Here is a 19,552-nt window from a genome sequence, read left to right on the forward strand (position 1 = left end):
ACAAAACTTCTGACCAATCAGACCCAGTTACACTGTCTCATATCCATGTGCCAGTGTATGATTTATGCAACAGGCATTATCACTTCTCAGCAGGCATTATCAAATGTTAATACATATACATGGTCACGTGCCGCCTTTCAAACAAGGAACACAGTTGAAAAACTGTCCCAGGTATTTATGAACAAAGATTAAAGCTAAAATACCAGTAGTGAAAAATGTGAATGGAAATGTTGTGTGTCTATTTTACCAGATATGTGAAGACGTACCTCCTCCCTGACAAAACCAAAGCCAGCAAACGGAAGACGTTTGTCCGTAAGGGAACAGTCAACCCCCAGTTTGAGATGACTTTAAGATATCACATCTCTCAAAGTGAACTGGAGACAAGGACACTGAGTGTGACTGTGTGGAATAATGATGCTTTTGGAAGGAATGACTTTCTTGGAGAGGTTCTTGTTAACATGGATTCAGTCAATTTGGATGACTACAAGCCACGATGGCATCAACTTTGTAATAAGGTACTGATTTCTCATTCATTTTACATGTTGAGTATGGAAATCATTCAAGGAGACTGTCCAGTTATCTTTATAGTGTGCAGCTGTTGCAAATGTTGCATCTATCAAATTTGTGAAAGCATTTGGTAGCAGTTGCTCCTACAAGTCATAGTAATGTTATGATGCCAGCCAATTGAAGGTTACCTAGAATGGTAACTGAATCATTTATAGGTACTTTGGAAACAGACTTTTATTCAATGAGGCTTGGCATGTGCTTCTAGACTTCATTGATTCTATCAGTTGCTCTAAATCATGACATTCCATCATCCTAAAGTGCCAACAGGCTCAGTATTTCAGAGGTTGTCATGAGAGAAAGCTAGATTAAATCACTGGCCACCTGCAGGCTAGGACAGGTTATTGCAGGATGTGGAGGATGTGTTTTGCTGACAGTAATAGACTGATTGCACCCAGTCACGTGACGTGTGGTGGGTATCGCACATCAGTAAACATAGTGCCCTCCTATAGCAAAGTGTGACATCATATACCAATATAAAGCTGATGGTCAGTAAAGTACTCGGACTACTGATGTGCGGAGCACTGTACCCAAAATTGGCTTGTATGGCACTTTGCTATGGAAGGATACCATGTTTGTTGATGTTTGATTCCCACTAAACATGCTAAAGGTCGTGTGACTTAGCTGGTGTAATTGGTGTATAGGGTACAGCTCAGTGGTGTCCAATTTGCATGCTAAAGTTATTATTTATCTCTTTACACTTGTCAGTCCCAGCCAGCAGAGGGTGCTGTCGCATATAAGGGTGACCTGACCATATCGCTGATGTACTCAGATACACTCACACAGGAGGCAGAGGAGAAAAACTCCAAGAAGAAGAAGAAAAAAGATAAAAGCAAGAAGTTGGGGAAGACTCATCCATCAGCTGATGAGGGAAAAGGAGTGTTGTATGTCAAAGTCATTGAAGCCAGGAACTTGGTTGGTGTGCGCATGGGTGGTTCTTCCAATCCATTTGTAAAAGGGTGAGGCTTGTGCTGATGATCGTGTTGTTTTGTTATCACAGTTTGCCAAAATGCAAGCAGTTGGGTATTTCTGGAAAGGTTACTGCTTTGGATATTTGTGTATATGGTAGTCATAAGGTTCCCAGATAGTAGACCATGAATGAGGTCAAACCTATGTCACACAGGGAATAGATACAAGGCTGTTACATTCTGTTAAGTCCATCTAATCAATTTAGCATATGTGGGAGACTTGTGAACGAGTTGACCTGGATATCCAACCTTTTCTGGGATTGTAGTGTTATGTTAGATATTGGTTGCCTACTGTTTATAGAGAGAGAGTTGCAACATGAGTGTCTCAATTAGTGGGACCAAAATGGTGGATTGTGTGTCATTGCACATGGACAGTTAGCACCCAATAGCTGCATGCTGTACTGCACACATTATGAAAATATGGTTACAAAGGCCGAAGTTAGCACTATACTCTGGAGCTCTGAACCACATCATTCTTAACAAGAACACCTCTGAACCTGTAACAGTGAAACACAACTGAACTATGACATTGATTGTGAATCACTACAATAATGACATCATAGTCTTGAATCTTACAATAGCGTAGTAAGGGTTATCAAATTTCTTAATACTTGACCTATGAAATATAATAATATAGCCAGAAAATAACATGTATCCTCTGTTAATTGAATTAAATTCAAGTCATGTTACACATTTAGCCACTTTGAATATCCCAGAGGATAACCTGTTTCAAATCTGTACTGCACCCCCCCATGAAAAAAATAAAGCATTTTTGTATTCAGCAAGCAAAATTTATGTTGCTCTGTTATATGCCCACTTTCATTGGACCACTGTGAAAGACTTTTTGGCCCCTCACAGATAGCTAAGCAGTTTTATGTTAGAATGAAAAATCTGGCATCATTGTCATGGTAATTTTTTTTTTTCTGATTTAGATGTGTTTTAAATACAGTTTCATAAGGGTTATTGATAAGGAAGATGTGGTTGCTAGGCAACAAAGTCCTAAACTATTGTCATTTGATCCTAGAGGTTGGATATTTGCATCAGATTACCCAGAAGTCTCTGCCATTTGAAAGCTAATTAAATGAATTTGTCAGAAAGGAAATGATGCCACTTACCTGTAAATGCTGTTCCACCTGGTATCATGGTCAACCTCCAGGGAATCTCAACTAGCCAATCTGAATACCCTTTCTGTAATCCTTTCAGAAATACACCCAGACATCTTCAGTGAATATTTTACCCAAGCTCAAAGTGGCAGATTTGTTACTCCGGAACAATGATTAGATTTAAATTTTTATTTGACATGTGTTGACAACATTGGTTGCGTCCAGCTAGAAATGTCACAAGCCTAACTGTAAGCTTCCTTCTTATAGCTAGCTGCAGTGTACTTCCCACAAGTTCATGTGTTGTTTTCAGCTGTTGTCAGGTAATAAAAAAGTAATGAATGTCTCACATGCATGAAATGCTAAGAATAATTTCATGATGTGGCAGCATTGTTCTATGACGCTCGGCTTTGCCTCGTGGAGTGGAGCGTTTCATTTTTCACTTCATGAAATTCTTACCACTGCATGAACATGAAACATTCATTTTTTTATACAAGTACCTGCATCAGTTCTCTTCTGTTAGGAGAACAGTCCTCAGGTACTTAATAATGTCCACCACTTTGCAAAACAGATTTGTGACTTGGCACAACAAAATGAGTGTAAGGTCATATTCTGCTCTTTCCTGTTTTGAGGGTTCAAAGTCATAAATTGAAGTAAAGGTCAATTTTGGCATTTTGATTTATTTTGAGAGTAACTTCTCTATTTAATTCCAATTTTGTTAGCAGGACCAAATATTTAAAATGTTATTTTATCAGCAATTTCAATGATAGCATTATTTTCGCCTGGTCAGAAATGTTGAAACAGTGTCAGAAATAAAGACGCAAAGATGCTAGAGTAATGTCACACCTCATACTTTTACCGTAAGTGTTCCATGTACATTACATACAACTGAAAAGCTCGCTTTCTGCTGATTTAGAAAGCACCAATATCCCATTTTTTGAAAATTCCAACTTTCAGCTCATTTTGTGGTGACAGGTTATATTTATGTCTAAAGTGCCACCTACTGGTAGTTTCACTATGATGTAATATTAGACTGGTTTCCGTCCCTACATTATTTTCCTCTTTCTTACTGTGAATGAAATAAATGAAATTGGAGTGGGAAGCAGTCACGCAAAAAGAAGTTCTGTCCGACGGTTACTGTTGAATAGAACAAATAATTCAGTGACGTGATCAAAGATCCGCAAATCAGATGAGAGGGATTTATGCAGGTATTGTATAATATTAACTTATTTACATATGATATTCCACCTTTTTACAAAAACTTCATCCATTATCACTGTTACTCCCATTTTTGATGTACAGGTCATGTTCATTTTTGTGAGAACGGGACGTCAACTTTCTTAGTGTTGATTTTCAAACTACACTGTAGCAAGACGTACATGTACATGTAGATTGCTCCAGACTATGGGATGTGTGTATAAATACACCTTTAGTGCTAAATGTAAAAGTAGTGTGATTATTCTACTGTAGACATGGTAGATGGACGCTTCTTTTTGTCTCAAAAAAATGTGATGTCTTAATGTCTTCATGAATACAGCTATCTGGAGCCAGACAGATCCAAAACTGGAAAGCATAAAACAGCTGTTCTTCGCGGAACTTGCAACCCTCGTTGGGACCATGTTATGGCATTTGAGAATGTGTCCCTGAAGTCTCTGAAAGAGCGATGCCTGGAGTTGACTGTTTGGGACCATGAAACACTCTCCTCTAATGAATTCCTCGGTGGAACTAGGTTAAACTTGGGCACAGGTAAGTTTGTATTTTTCTGGATCAGTTTATCTGTGGGGTAGGCTATAAAATATCCTATAAGTGAGAAATGTCAATAATTGTCTTGTAATAAAAAAAAATATTATAATTTTACTGGATTCTGATAAGGATGGGATCACCCTATTAAAGCACTTGTGTTCCCTGAGTGAACACCCCATTGGGGCACGATGTAATTAATTAATGTGTGTCACCTCGTTTGCAGCTGCTAGCCAAACTCAACAAATTCTCACCAATTCTGTTCCCAAAATTGAGTTACTGCAACAGGTGCAAATCAAGAGTGAAATGTTCATACATGTATGTGCGAAAAATCCTCTAATGACAGTTAAGTTTATGTCATTATAAGTAGACCTATTTGTAACATTTTCCTCATAAATTTTTTCAAAGAAAGGTTTCCAATTGCATCTACAGTATAGGCAGGATGAAAAGGAGACTTCACAGTACAGAAAGGTCAAATTCTGAAAAAATGAAATTTGCATAATCCTTCTTTGTTTGAGTTACTTTCCACTTACTGTGAACTATTTTTGGAGCTATTGAGCAATGTACATCTGCAAATATTGCTTGAAGGTCGTGTACATCATTGGTTTTTTGTTGTAATTTCACAAGATTGGCTGATTAGGATGTATAATATTCTGTGCACCTGAAATTCCATTGACTTGTTTCATGTTCAAGTCAACTGGTTTGAAAAATGTAAAAAAAAACAGTGTGGTATTTTCAAAGATTAACTCAAAGTCAGATTTTGTCATTTGTTTTGCACAAAACCTATGAATTACAGGGCGTTCGTGGTAAGCGAACAACATCCACGGGGTCAGGGTGGGAATCAGGCATGGCAGGTTCTGTTTCCCTTAAAAAGGAGCAGTCTTCAACAGCCAGGAGTAATCAGAATTTTTCTATGATTTCAGTTAACAATGCATTTGGTGAATTTCTGTCGCTATATTTTCAGCTACTTTTAAGTTTACCCAATTATTAATGGAGACTTCCACAACATCTGCAAACACTACACACAAGAAAATTGGTGCTGCTAAAGATTGTGATGTGCGGAGTGAAATGAAGTCTCATACGATGATCAGCCGACCATTGTGAAAATACAGAACAAAATTTCTGTTTTTTGAATACTACAGCATGCTGGGCGGCAATATTTTACGGACTAATTGAGGCTGTTCCGTACTTTCTTTCAAGTAAGATATACAGGATTATACAGTGGTCCAATTTGGGGAATTTTACTAAGGATGACATGTAAACACATAATTTTCCTCATATGTTCCACTGAGGTCAAAAACACTCGCTTAACAATTCTGTTTTCATTTCCATGGTTGACGTATATATGCATCACGCTTGGTTGGGTCAAAAGCACAATTGCAAGGTTAAAGAATTTATCCGTAAAAAAACCTGCCCCCAGCAGCTTTTCCGGGTAAGAATATCTGACATTAACTGGTTAACAAAAGGAGGTTACCGACCAACATGTAATGTGATTTGTACTGGTGTGGGCTGGTTGTGAGCTGATTTGAACTTGATACATTAATAAGAGTCGGTCCTGATATAGTTGACTGCTTGGCTGAGTGGATGAATTGGCTGAGAACCAGTCATGAACAATGGACACACCTTGACATTTGGCTTTTGTCTTGTTGTAGGTGAGTACCAGAGGAAACTAGCCGGCTGGAATGATGCCACAGGAGAAGAGATGAAAGCATGGGAGCAGATGTTGAAGACTCGTGGACAGTGGATCAGTGCTACCATCATACTCAGACCTAGTATGATCAGTAGGTTACAATTCACTTAGCACTACCTGCCGGAAGTCTCTACCTGCAGCAGACTACACATTTGTATGACTTGAAAATAATGTTTCTTTCAATGCAAATTAATACATCTTTGTATAGTATTCTCATAACTAGAAATAGGAAATAGGACTCTCTTCTGATCACTCGCAGGCCCGAGGAGGCATGGGTGTGCACTAGTGACCAAGTTTGACCAGTCCATATGTTTTATAATACACTTCAAACTAGAAAAATATTCTTTCAGGGGCTTAGCTGTTTTAATTCAACTTTCAATGGCACTTCAAAAATTGCATACAAATTGAAGGTTCAGTTTAGTGTCCCTTGACGCTGTCTGATTTTGAGTTGCTGTACTTGCAACACGGAAAAGAATTCTTCCAGGGATTTAACTGTTTAAATTCAACTTTTCACTTTACAACCTCTAGAGGGCACCATAACCAGTCAAAAATTTTCAAGACTAGGCACAAGTCTCTGGAATGGATGTGCTCACAATATCTAGGTACATGTTGAGTACTAGCCCATATTAGTGAACCGCATGTGACCTTATTTCAGCCTACCAGGATAAAGAATTAGGAAGAGGTGTGTTCTAACATGAGGTATATCAGTGTGTTAGCTCTGTGCAAAAGAAGGCACTTTTTGTTCAGGGTTAAAGAACTTGCATTTAACCTGTAAATTCCATATCATATGCAAATCAGGTACGGTGGGATTTTACCTTAGGCCAAAAAAAGTATTTTGTCTCTAGTCAGACTGATTTTCTGGAATACGGGTTATTCACAATATTGCGCCCCCAAGAGTTTGCAACGCATTAGCCAGTAACATTGTTCAACGTACGAAATCTGTTGCACATCGTGATTGGCCAACATGTTTCAATCTCTTGGAGATGCACTAAGGTGAATCGCCCATATTGATGTGGCGATGCTTTTTTTTCCTTCCAGGGTTTGATTGTACAGACAGGTGCACACACACATTGGCGAGTCATGGGACTAGACCAGTTTTATTATGATTATAAACTGACAACAAACAACTTTATATCCATAGTCTGCTATCATTGTTCAACATCGATTTCGTCAGGATCTATCAAAGTGCGGTAATAGAGGGCACTTTTGCAGCCCTCGCACAGAAAAAAAAGATTGACGTGCATACTTGAAATCGATGCAAGTGCTGACCAGAGACAGAAGACCTTTTGGGGGGGGCCTTACAATGAGAACAAGGTGGACTGGTTCCCAGTCCCTTCAAACTAGGAAAGAGGGATAGAAACTAGCATGGAACTGAAAAATCTCTTCTCACAGACATGCAATTAATTATGCTCTAGGAAAATGGTCTGTAGGCTGCCCCTTCCTTACACTTGTTTGTTCACATTTATATCTTGCTAGGCATTTTACAGCATCTGTATTTTACATATTCTACCTTGTTCATAAATAACTGAGTTGTATGCTGTGGTGATTGTTACTAGTCAGAACATGTTGCTTTACTAAGAACTTTTATGTGTTTTCCAGGTAATATGTTGATTTTTCCATTTCAGTAATAATAGTTAATAATTATAACATTTTGATCTCATTTATTTTCCAAAATGCAATAGTATGGGTTGAAAAGCTTTCCAATTTAATTTAAGATGTACACATTTAAGGCATTTTCCTCATGCTGCCACTTCTTTGGTTGGTATCCATTTTCATTTTTTTTGAACTCCAAATTACAAATTGCATCATTCAATTTAATCGTACACAATTTGTCATTCAATTTTGTCACCTCAATTTAGTGAGGTATTTGCTTTTGATTCTGACTTTCAGGCAGTATGTAACCAATGTACATGTAGTACTTTGCGCATTCCAAGAATGTGAACATGGTTAAATCTCACAAAGAATCGTGTGATCTACAGTACAATTAGTTTCAAGTGTTCGTAGAATTATTTGATATGTTTGTTTTTCCAGTTTCGTTGAGTAATAATCATTGTATATATGTTATCTAGTGGTGTATTTAAATTCCAGTGTAAAAATGTTAAATATATTGCCATTTATGCATCATTCAACCACATGTTTCTGGCCCACGACTTGGGTTAAATTGAATGCTTCCTGATACAAGTGCAACATCACTGTTTTGAACACAACAGGGTTCATTCAATGAATAATAATGTTCAGATTTCAATTTTTTTCAAACTTTTCCTGATCATGTACTTGAAAACTAAATTGAACACTCAATTCAATCAACTGCGCATGATCTTAAGGTGGATTCAAATTTAGTAAAACAATGAATTACTGTAGACGCTAATTTGGGAAATAAGTTCCAATACATTGAATTTAAAAAAATGTATTTCAATTTTTTATTTGTCTGATATGCAGCAAATATTTTGTAATTTATGGATTATTTAATTTCTTACAAGAATGAGAAACACACAAAAATATGCAGTTTGCTGAGTTCAATATTTAAGCGTTCAGAAGTACTGTTTTAATATGTGTATGTTGCAGCAAATGAGGGAATTAACATTTAATGAAAATCACTATGCATAATTATGTTTGATTACTTTGAACACTTTGTTGTCTGTCTATGCATGAATCGTCCTTACAAATGGAAATACATGTACATGTATTTGGTAAGTTAGAAAAATCAGTAGATGCTATGATTTAGAAACATACCATCTTACATCATTTAAACAAGTGTTTTCAAACCATTATAAAGCGGAATTTTTTGTCAGGGCTTACTATATTCCAATCAAATGAATTATATCATTTTATCAGTACATCTTTGCAACCTGTTTGTATACTGTTATATGATATATCCTTTTGCTGCCTTTCTTGTTGATTTCACATTTATACAGACGCATGTTTATTTACTCACAGCAATTGCGTCAGAATATTCTCTCGTAGTGATAAGCTGTTTTGAATAGGACAAGATTGAGCGGCACCTTTGGGGCCTTGTGTAGTAACTCTACAGACGGATGCATGGGTAGATTACAGTTGTCACTTTGAACTAAGGAAGCCGTTAGCCTTTGACATGTTTATTGAACTATTGATACACTTTTGGTAGAACTCACTTCGCAAAAGTGCCTTGAAGTAACACTTGTCTTGCTTCTCAATATGTAGAAAAGGGCCCTTGGATAAGTTATTATTTAGGTCACTTATTACTTGTATTAAGTATATAATACCTGTACATCTTGTATGAGATGGCATACGTCTGACTTGCCATAGTCGTGCTGTTGTGGGGACTTGCATCTGTGTCTTACTTCAAATGGTTGAATATTTGTGTGCCATTTTACAGTATCATGAACTTCTTCATCTGGAGAATTCATTACTCAAGCCTGAGTGGCATCAGATAGGAGAAGCCCTGTAAAACAGGCAGTGCTTAAAATGCCACAGATGCAGTAGGTATGCAACTTTGTGTTGTGTTTTTACTTGAATATAACCCACATGCCTAAAATTTGATGGGATTATCTTCGGATTATTAACAACTCTCAACTCGACTTCACCTTAGTTCTCTCACATAGCACGAACATTACCTTTTCAGATGGCCGTTATTTCTTTAAGGAATGAAATTTGCACATCTGAATGCCACTATCCATTTTTTGTAATCCTTTTTCATGTCTTTCTAATTAATTCGTTCTTCAGAGTACTTTGGTATAGAAATTTCAAGCATTTCAATCACGATTATAAACACATCAAAACTATTTCACTCTATTTTTATACTTGTATTCTCGTAGGTGTATTTATCGAAATTCCTGTTTAAAAATTCTATTAATATCTTCAATATTACCTATAAATAGCATTTCAGAATTCCTGTTAGTATTGTGCTTGGTATGTATACAGGGAATAATTTTACAATGAATAAAATATTTATCACTAAAATAACTTTTGCTTTTGTGGTTGTGTTGGTAAATGATTGGAGTGCAGCACAGAGCCATGTTGGAGAAAAATTCTTGTACAATCCGAGGCTCACACCCTGATTATGTTTGAACTGATCATTATATTTGTTGAATTGACGCCGCTGTATGGTTGGTTAAATTCTGTTGTTCTCGTTTCTGACCAACCCTCAATTTTGTTTGGGCGACCAAGGCAAAAAATTTTATGCAGCCGACTCGATGTGGAATTTCCTACCTGGAAAAAAAATGGAAAAAAAAATCATATTTTTGGGGGACAAGTAAGTACATGTAATTTTTTCACCCCCACCATAGTCAAAAATAATATGAGTACCGCAGAGAGAACTGCGGTTTGCCTTTCATGTATTTCGTGTTCATGTGATATTTTTAACCACAAAAGAACCGGGGAAGAATCCGTCCTTAACATTTTCCCGATTGCAGTGCGTTCTTTTAGGCGCCGAGCCTTGAGGAGTTTCTTCAGTAGGCCCTACAATGTCTTACCGTAATTTTGACGCCATTTTACGAAAATTGGACATACAGGTCTCATGAAATTTCCGAGACAGATCAGCCAAAAATCTTTTCCGACTGACGAGTCGACACGAGTGAGACCGTCAATTTCAAATGACTGATCGACAAACGTAGGTTAGGAAGAATTGTAATTTCAGTCTCGGGCATTTACTCAAAAGCTTTTGTAAATGCATGTCACGCTTCAAGAAAATCGAGCATGTGACGGCCGAGTTTTACGTGCGGAAGGTGACATCCCCTCCCCGTCGTAATCCGGCTGTGAGATGGTCTGAAAAAGGCCAGCTCTCTGGCTAAAGTTGTAATGTCACACAGGTGGGACGTGCCACCAGCAATGCCCATTGCTCCCAGTTTACCCTTCCCCCACACTCCATCTTGAACGACAACTATGAGCAATTGCGGGTTTATCAGCTTTCACCGGTCCCAGAACAAAATGTTCACCCTAAAAACTTTCACCGTAGTTACACTTCTGTGTCAGACTGACTGAATTGACTTGACTGATTGAATTGATTTATTTCGGAGATTTCAGGATAGGAGTGCATGGGAAACCAAACCATGAGAATTATGTTGTATAATTGGATTCTTTATGATAGTATAAATTACGGGTAATGATTGTATAAGTGAGACATATGTATGGAGCGTCAAAAGTGGACAACCTCATTTTCTCATTTTCTGTTAGTAGATATTCGAGATTTTGGATTTTGCGAAAAACATTTTCAAAAAACGCAATTTTCCGCTAGCAAAAATTTGGATTTTACTTTAACAAGTTACTTGGCGCTTCAAAGTCGACAACTAAAGACTACGGAGCCTCTAAAGGGATATAAAATTATGAGATTTTTTTTATTTCGTTCCCTCGAAATAATATTTCGTTCCCTCGAAATATTATTTCGTTCCCTCGAAATCATTTCGTTCCCTCGAAATAATATTGCCCTCCCTCGAATTATTGCATTTCGTTCCCTCGGAATAATGATTTCGTTCACTCGAAATATCTGTAGCATTTTCTTTGTACTGCCGTGGCAAATCGAATCGATGTTCCAGGAAAAAGCGGCAATACGTCCAAGGTAAGTGATGAAACCTTATACATTTAGCATTCCTCACTGAACAGCGTTTTCAAAGCTCCTCGCTGAAACTTGTACAATGTATAAATTTTGCAGTGCCGCATTAAAGTGGTGTAGCCATAGAGGTGGTATTATCAGGTAGGTGGACGTACCCATAGACTTCTATGGCTGTACCACAGTTTGCTCTTCGGTGTTTTTCGGTAAACAACCCTTTGCACGTGCTGTGCATGTCGACTTGCAGTACAGCTCACAGATAAATGGCTGTTGTAATGATAGGCTGAATATATGAAGTGGAGGAAAGTTGGGTTCGCTATTTTGCTTTATAAGAATGTCAACTCGCTGGGTTTTTTTTTCGTTAATTTGAAGAGTTTGCGTAGTGTCCTATTTACCAAACTTGCTGCTTTGTTTGTCTTCTAATTCAACAACTTCTAGATTTTGTAATTTGTAAGTGACAAGTTGTATTTTGTTCCCAAACAAGGCATGAACGAAAAACTGCGTTTATTTTTGAAGAAACGAGGCATGGATGAGGAAACAATCAAACGAATGGAAGAATATAAGGTAATGCATTTTTGAATTAAGTTATGTCTGGCCCAGCTTCTTTCAAACTGTCAACAAAACTGAGACAAGACTTGACACAAAGGTATTTTAGATGGTTTTTGCATCAGGGAGAAGATACGGTATTTAAGTATAGGTTTTGGGACTTCCCGATGTTTTTCTAGCACCGTATGCTCAGTGCTTTAAGAGAACTTGTGAAAAAACCGCAAGTGTGCTTGGTTGGGATTTGAACTCAAGACCTCCTGCTTACTAGTGCAGACTTCTTAACCACTCCACCACCGAGCTTGCCGATGTCAATTAGCCGGTTCAAGTCAAATATACAGTGGGTAGCGCAATAATTGTTATTTTTAGATGGTTTTTGTATCGGGGAGAAGATATTAATTATAAGATCGGAGTCTGACGTCTGCAAACACAATTTTAATTAATGAAATGTGGCTTATATCTGAGGCAGAGAAAGGAATAGGTCTGGAATGATTTTGAGCCAATAGATGGCACAGGGTATTGTTGGATCAGGGAAAAGACCAGCTATCCGGCTGACTGAATTTACACCCCCAACGAATTAATTACATCAAAATACACTTCATTTATAGGGCCAATATGTATGCTTTAATACGTTACCAGATACGAATGTTAGAGATGCATTGTCCGATTTCAGCAAGAATTTATGCTGAAAACTTTATCATAAAGTTTAATTGATAATTTTGTAAGATTGCGTAAGTTATAAGCTTTTAAATGATGTGTAGCGCAGAAAAATCGACCAAGGGGAATTTATTAATGAATTTGGGTCAAATTTTGATTTTTGAAATATATCAAAAATTGTGATTAGACACAAATCAGTTAATAACTTCCAGTTGGTGGATTTTTCTAGCTATGCCTCATTTAAAGATCATAACATAGGCAATCCTGCAAATTTATCAATTCAACGGCTTTCGTCAAAGCAAGCACAGATACAGCGTCTACTGCGTCATCGAGCACCTGTGACGAAATTGGAGGGAAAAGGTCGAGTCTTATTGAAAGGCTAAAAAGGAAAGTCAAGAAAGGAGGGACGGAACATGACTCCAGATCGAGAAGTCAGCGAGGGAACCAAAACGCAAAGAAAAAATCAAGACGTGTGGAAATTGGTTGGTTGGATTATGGTGAGTCCACACAAGGCTACAAGCAAGTGAAGGCGCCATCTGGTGGCGGTACCAAGCATGAAGCATTTCAAGTTGACCAAACTCTAGACAATATCGGAAAGCAGGTGAAGGGGTGATTTTTCCTTCTGGAAAAAACAGACGTGGTAAACTTTCAGAATACAACTACTTCATAACAGACGCGTCCCATGTTGCTTTAGATGGAAGTACCACGGTGGAAGAGATGTATCAATCTCAAAAGTGTAAAATGCTGAGGCTGTACCTTGCCACCAAGCGCATTCGAGCGTGTTCTTCATCAACTTATAGCGAGGAAAACCAAGACGATTCTGCCACCTCCAAAAATCCCTTGAGGGAGTACTCACCGCGGGTTAAACGACGAAAGAACCTGCAAGGTCAGTCGAAGAAGTCCACTCTTGATGTGGAAGATGGTGCAGGATCCACTCTTGATTCACAACAGCATGGCAAGTCAACTGATGACGTGGAGCAACTCACTGATAGCACCGATAGCACCATATACGACGCAGGCGTCCTGAAAGAAGGTACTGAAATCATTCCGACAGTCTTCGGTAGTTCACCTGACCCCGAAATAGCGTTTGGTCAGTCAATCGCTGGACCTTCAACCTTTGAGCAGTTAGAAGAAACGGTCGTTCTTTGACCTGGACACAAACAGTCTGATAAACCTGGTTTTCCCCAGTATTGACGAAAGTCGTGATCATCAACCAACTGATCTTACAGTTTCCACTCCAGATCTTTCGTCACCACATAATTCACCTCGATCACCAACTCCACCAGCAGGTGAGGTCAAAGCGACAGTCGTCACCATACGTCAATCTTGAATTCTACAAGACACGATGGCTGTATTTATGGAACCAGCTATTGTAGAAGTGCCCATCAAGGTGCAGTTTGTAGATGAAGCCGGAGCAGACAATCAGGGCTTGTCACGGGAAGCCTATTCCGCCTTTTGGAAGGAGTTCTTTATGTCTTACACGTGCGGAGAAGAGGAAAGGGTTCCGTCGATATTCTCTGACTATGATACGGACAAATGGCAAGCTGTAGGGAGGATCCTTCTCAAGGGCTACAAAGATACTGGCGTCTATCCACTTAAGTTGTCCTATGCTTTCTCAAGGGCTTTTATCAACGGTGAACATTCTGTGACTCCTACTTGTCTCATGGAATCCTTGAGAATGTATCTCTGTGACGCAGATCGACAATTGGTAGACAAAGTTCTACGCAGCGAAGATCTGGATGAGGATGAGCAGGGCGATTACCTTGGTCTGTTGTCTCGAGTTAATTGTCACTCAGTCCCATCGGGCGATGAAGTCAAACCGATGTTTATTAAGATCGCACGAAATTACTGATTCAGGAGCCAAAATTTGCCCTTGATGCCATGGCCACCTCTGCAAGAGCAAAATTGGAACTTCTGCCCAATCCAGATGCCATACGCCAGATGTACGACAGCAAGAAGCCAACAACACGCAATGTTATCAGGCTCCTTGATGCAAATCCATCAAACAGTGAGGAAGCAGCGGCTTTGTCATACCTAAAGCAGTTTATCAGAGGACTTGAAGCCCCTATGCTCAAGAAGTTTCTTCGTCATGTCACAGGGGCTGAAATACTTTGCACACAGTCCATCTCAGTTACATTCAATAGAATGAGGGGACTTGGTAGGGCACCCCAGGCTCACACACGTGGGCCTGTGCTTGAGATCCCTTCCACCTATGGCAGCTTCCAAGAATTGCGAAAGGAGTTCATATGCATCCTGGAGAGCAACTATCTCAAGATGGACATAATATAAAGGCAACAACCATAGACCAAGCCGCGCACTGGTATTTCTGTTACTTTGAGTTAGTTTAAAAATGACAATTCATCTGAAAAAGTTTGCTGTTTCCCTGTTGTAAATTCAAAGCTTGTTTTGTTTAAAAGTTTTTAATATTTTTAAGAAGATGCCTTTTCTGATTTATGGTACATAGTCTGTGGACGTCTATATTTCTTTTACAGTGTAACTGTAGAAAGGTGACAAACATGCTGAGCTACACAAGTTAAAATGGATTCCAATACATGTAGTATCATTACGATTTCCAACAAAGAAGCTATTAAATAAATTAAGGAAACCCAAGTCTAGTTTCATTTTTGGCGCATGTGAAGAATGTTTCGTGAAAAAAAAGTAAATTGCAAGAAGACTATACATGCTTTTAATATTAAGCAGCTGTTCTGTCACGTGCTGATGAAGCAAATCATCAATAAACATTTTATCATTATTTCTTGTATACTTTAATTTAGCTTCTCTACAAGTCTATTTTTATTTGATCAAAGGAAATTTGAAGATGACTATAATGTCGTGTTTTCATTTTATTTCATAATATTCTGACCAGTAAGTTGCAAATTGCACCAATGGAAACAGCTGTTATTCTGTTCTTACAAACTCTTAAAGAAATAGTATACTATATATCTCCAGTTTTCTAACTTATAGTTCAATTTGTTTACAACATAGAAAAAATATGTTAAACCCAAATTCTACTATTTTGATTTCACATTGTACACCAGTACACAAAATTCTGTCCAGAAGGTTAAAAGTATGAGCATTTAGGAAGCGAATATACATGCCAGTTGTTTTATTGTTGTAACTTTTGTGTTAATTCTGTATTGAAACAGAAATTGAAATGGACATTTAATTGTAGTTATTGTTTAATTGGACTTCTTTGGTCTGCAATTTGGTTTTAATTTAAAAATGGTACATGGATGACCGAAATCTGTAGAGGATATTCTAGCCATTAAGTTTACAAAGTTTGAGTAAACATGAACCAGTGTTGTTCCAATGGCAAATTTATGCAGAAATCGTCATTTCCAAGTATTTATTTGTATTTTTGCATTTTGGTTTTGCTTCCCAATTTACACAAGGAGGACATGAAGAACAATTTGCCATGTTCGTTTTCTTTATGCTGTAATTTGATCACGATCAGTGAGTTGAAAATTGGAGCAAGAAACAATGTTACTAAAATTGGTGCAATAATTATGTGATAACTTCTCAAAAACAGTGTGCTGATTCTGTTGTCGTTTTATAGGTTTGAAAGGCTTCAGCATTCTTAATTATGGTGATTAGTTAATGTTAACTATAATTGTGTGGCATTATTGATATTTGAGCTTGATGATTACCGATAATTACATCGTTCCTAGTTGGCCGTTGTATTTTTTGTCAGAGTGATGTTCATTACACTCTTGTGGAATTTCAACTACAACTTCGATATGAGCATTTCACAAATATCTTTGCAATTTACTTGTGATTAATGTGCAATGACATCGCAAATGTTATTGCAAATATTTGGAAAGATATTTGCGATATGCAATGTCCCTCCAGGACCACCATTTTCAATGCCACCATACTATCCCAGAAATGCATCTAAAATCAATTTTCAACAAAATAATGGAACATTGCTTGTACATGGGCAAAGTCAACATAGCACCACCGTTTGGTGTATGTATATACACTACTCTTTCGTTCAAGGATCAACAAAGTATAAGTGTAACTAATGATTTTTTACTACAAGTGCAAGATCAAAATTTTTGTTCTCTTGTTAAATCGACCCAAAAAATGTTTAAGAATGATTGCCAACTTCAAGAAATATTTATCTGAATCGGTTCGTATGTTTATCCAATACATCCGCAGTGTGCATTAACAGTTTTGACAATATTGGCATGCGATAAGAATGTTTGTACAGAGACACTTTGAACATCCTAAAAAGACATTTGAAGCATGTAGGAGTGTTGATTAAGTTAGGAAGAGTTACATCATTGTGAGGATCTCTCGCCTTATTTCAATGTACAAGTCCAAAGCCGACTCCGCGTTTTGGGGAAATTGATACCGATTGTCACTGATCAAACGACAGCACATTTCATACACATCCATGTCACATGGAACCTTGGATCTGAATGCACATTCGTCTTGACATGCTTGAATGTTTCTTTCCGACATCGGACACAAGTAGTCAATGGTGCCGTACAGTTCAGGCATGTAGTACATCATATTAGGGCGACCACTTGGCGAATGGGCATTCCTGGATGGCCGGATGAGGTGTTGATTCCAGGTTGCGATTGTATCATCAAGATCATCCTGTAAAAACATATAACATAGCAGTAAATTAATATAAATTTCTGTTACACCGGCACGGCCAGTTCATAATTGCGAAAGGGAGCAAGGAATAAATCAGCTTACGGCTACATGTATTGTCTTATACTGTAGTTGTTTTGCCTTGAACCGTGTGAAGTAGGAAGGCTTTTTGCGACAAATTGAACTGTGAAACTATCAGGGCCACTGAACATAGGCTTACTTTGGGTTATGATGAATATGTCAGCCTTTCAGTCCTGTTGGATCAATGCTAACTTTTTTCAGATTGCAATTAGTTTCAATTTCCTTGTTAAGTGATGTATCAACTTGGAATATCTTCCAACACGTACCTGTATTAGATGCATGAAACAGAACCGTACCAAATTCACATCTAAGAAGTCTCCGCTGAAATGGCCATTGTCAAGCATTTGCTGGAAGAAGCGTATCCAGTAGTCTGTGCACTCCCGTCTGAGGAATGACCACAAATACTCGATGCGCTGGTTGGCTGTACTTGGTCCTTCCAAGTAGCTGGAGTCACCTGCCATGGCGTCATTGTCCTCCATTCGTAAGAATCTCTGCATGACACGCACGTATGCGTTTTCAGTACCAGAATCGCCACGCAGGATTCGTGGACAACCAGCTCGAGATTTCACTGCTTCTACGAAGTAGCCTCCAATAAACTTTGGGTCAGAGTTGGTGTAATATGCATTCATCCACACAACGTGCCTCGAGAATCCATCCACACACCCGTTGATGCATATTCCATATTTTTTTAGTTTGTCATAACCATCCAAATGCCACAGATAGTTGGGTCCCTTCGATGAGCAAGATCGGCGAAGTAGCCTCCTCTTGCGTCTTTGGGCATTCCCTTCTGGGTCCAACACTGCAAGGATAATACGGACATCCTCCACTTTGCAGTGCAGATGATGTAAAAGGCATTTCTCATGCATCCATCTGTACCCGTGCAGTTTTCCCGACGTTTGTATTTGTTCATGAATAAAGTCAACCACATCCCTAATGTCACTGTAGTTTTTCCTCCTGAAAAGTCCAAGTTCTCTCAATAGCCATTTTAGATGACGCAGTGACAACCAGACACCGTGCTCAATTGCAAGTATTCGGACAATGTCTCGGTACTGCAAACCTATTTCAAAGTATATCTTAATCGCCTCACGAATATCACCTGTGACCATTTTTACCTCTTCTTTAGGTCTTGACCTGTTAATTGAACAAAATAGATTGGAGTAAGCACTGATCTGCAGCACATAGAAAGAATTGCTAGATAGGGACTTAGGTAAATTTCGCGACGTGTTGTGTGCAAAGCTTTGCAACATCCGTAAATGTGGCTACCCAAAATGTACACATCATTGTACAAGTTACAGCGAGACAATGGTGCTTCCGAAACACTGTTCGTTGAGGAATGCCGATTACTATAAGGTTTCATTACTTACCTTGAAGGTATTTCAGCTTTTTCCTGGAACACCAAGTCGATGTGCCACGACATTATCAAAGAAAATGGCCCAGATATTTCGAATGAACGAAATCATTATTTCGAGGGAACGAAATCATTATTTCGAGGGAACGAAATGCAATATTTCGAGGGAACGCAATAAAATTTCGAGGGAACGAAATAATATTTCGAGGGAACGCAATAATGTTTCGAGGGAACGAAATAATATTTCGAGGGAACGAAATGATTTCGAGGGAACGCAATATTATTTCGAGGGAACGCAATAATATTTCGAGGGAACGAAATAATATTTCGAGGGTACGCAATGATTTCGAGGGAACGAATTAATAATTCGAGGGAACGAAATAATAATTCGAGGGAACGAAATAAAAAAAATCTCATAATTTCATGTCCCTTTAGCGGCTCCGTACAAGACTTCATATTTCCGCTAGCAAATTTTATTTGATGCTCCAAAAGAAGACAACCACATTTTCTCATTTTCTGCCCGTAGATTTTCGTTTTTTGTTTTGTTTTGTTTTTTTTTTTATGAAGTTGCACCACCTCTTTTCATAAAACCCAATTTTATGCTAGCAGAAATTGGGATTTTACTTTGATGACGACGGGGTGGTCCAAAAGTGGACAGGTTGAAAACTGAAACGACCGCAGTGCTTCCTACGCTCAGAATGGAACGGTCTTGGAAGATGGGCAGCCACATTCACGGTA

General features: G+C 38.3%; 2 protein-coding genes across 2 annotated transcripts in view; both read left to right on the forward strand.

The window, feature by feature from the left end:
• LOC110986672 (synaptotagmin-like protein 4) overlaps window positions 1–10,004 on the forward strand; it is an 82,615-nt gene extending 72,611 nt beyond the window's left edge. The window contains exons 14-17 of the mRNA XM_087146928.1: window positions 251–515; window positions 1,273–1,523; window positions 4,170–4,378; window positions 6,025–10,004. Coding sequence (XP_087003054.1) covers window positions 251–515; window positions 1,273–1,523; window positions 4,170–4,378; window positions 6,025–6,173 — 874 coding nt within the window. The 3' untranslated portion in view covers window positions 6,174–10,004. The remainder of the gene's footprint in view (window positions 1–250; window positions 516–1,272; window positions 1,524–4,169; window positions 4,379–6,024) is intronic.
• Window positions 10,005–14,131: 4,127 nt separating this feature from the next.
• On the forward strand, window positions 14,132–15,134 carry LOC147796655 (uncharacterized). Its single transcript, XM_087146869.1, has 2 exons — window positions 14,132–14,494; window positions 14,644–15,134. Exons 1-2 carry the CDS (start codon window positions 14,132–14,134, stop codon window positions 15,073–15,075), a joined length of 795 nt encoding a protein of 264 aa, XP_087002995.1. The 3' UTR covers window positions 15,076–15,134.
• Window positions 15,135–19,552: the final 4,418 nt, after the last annotated feature.

Source organism: Acanthaster planci, linkage group LG15, assembly GCF_054643075.1.
Source record: "Acanthaster planci isolate LZ-2023a linkage group LG15, COTS_SCS, whole genome shotgun sequence".
Classification (NCBI taxonomy): Eukaryota; Metazoa; Echinodermata; class Asteroidea; order Valvatida; family Acanthasteridae; genus Acanthaster; species Acanthaster planci.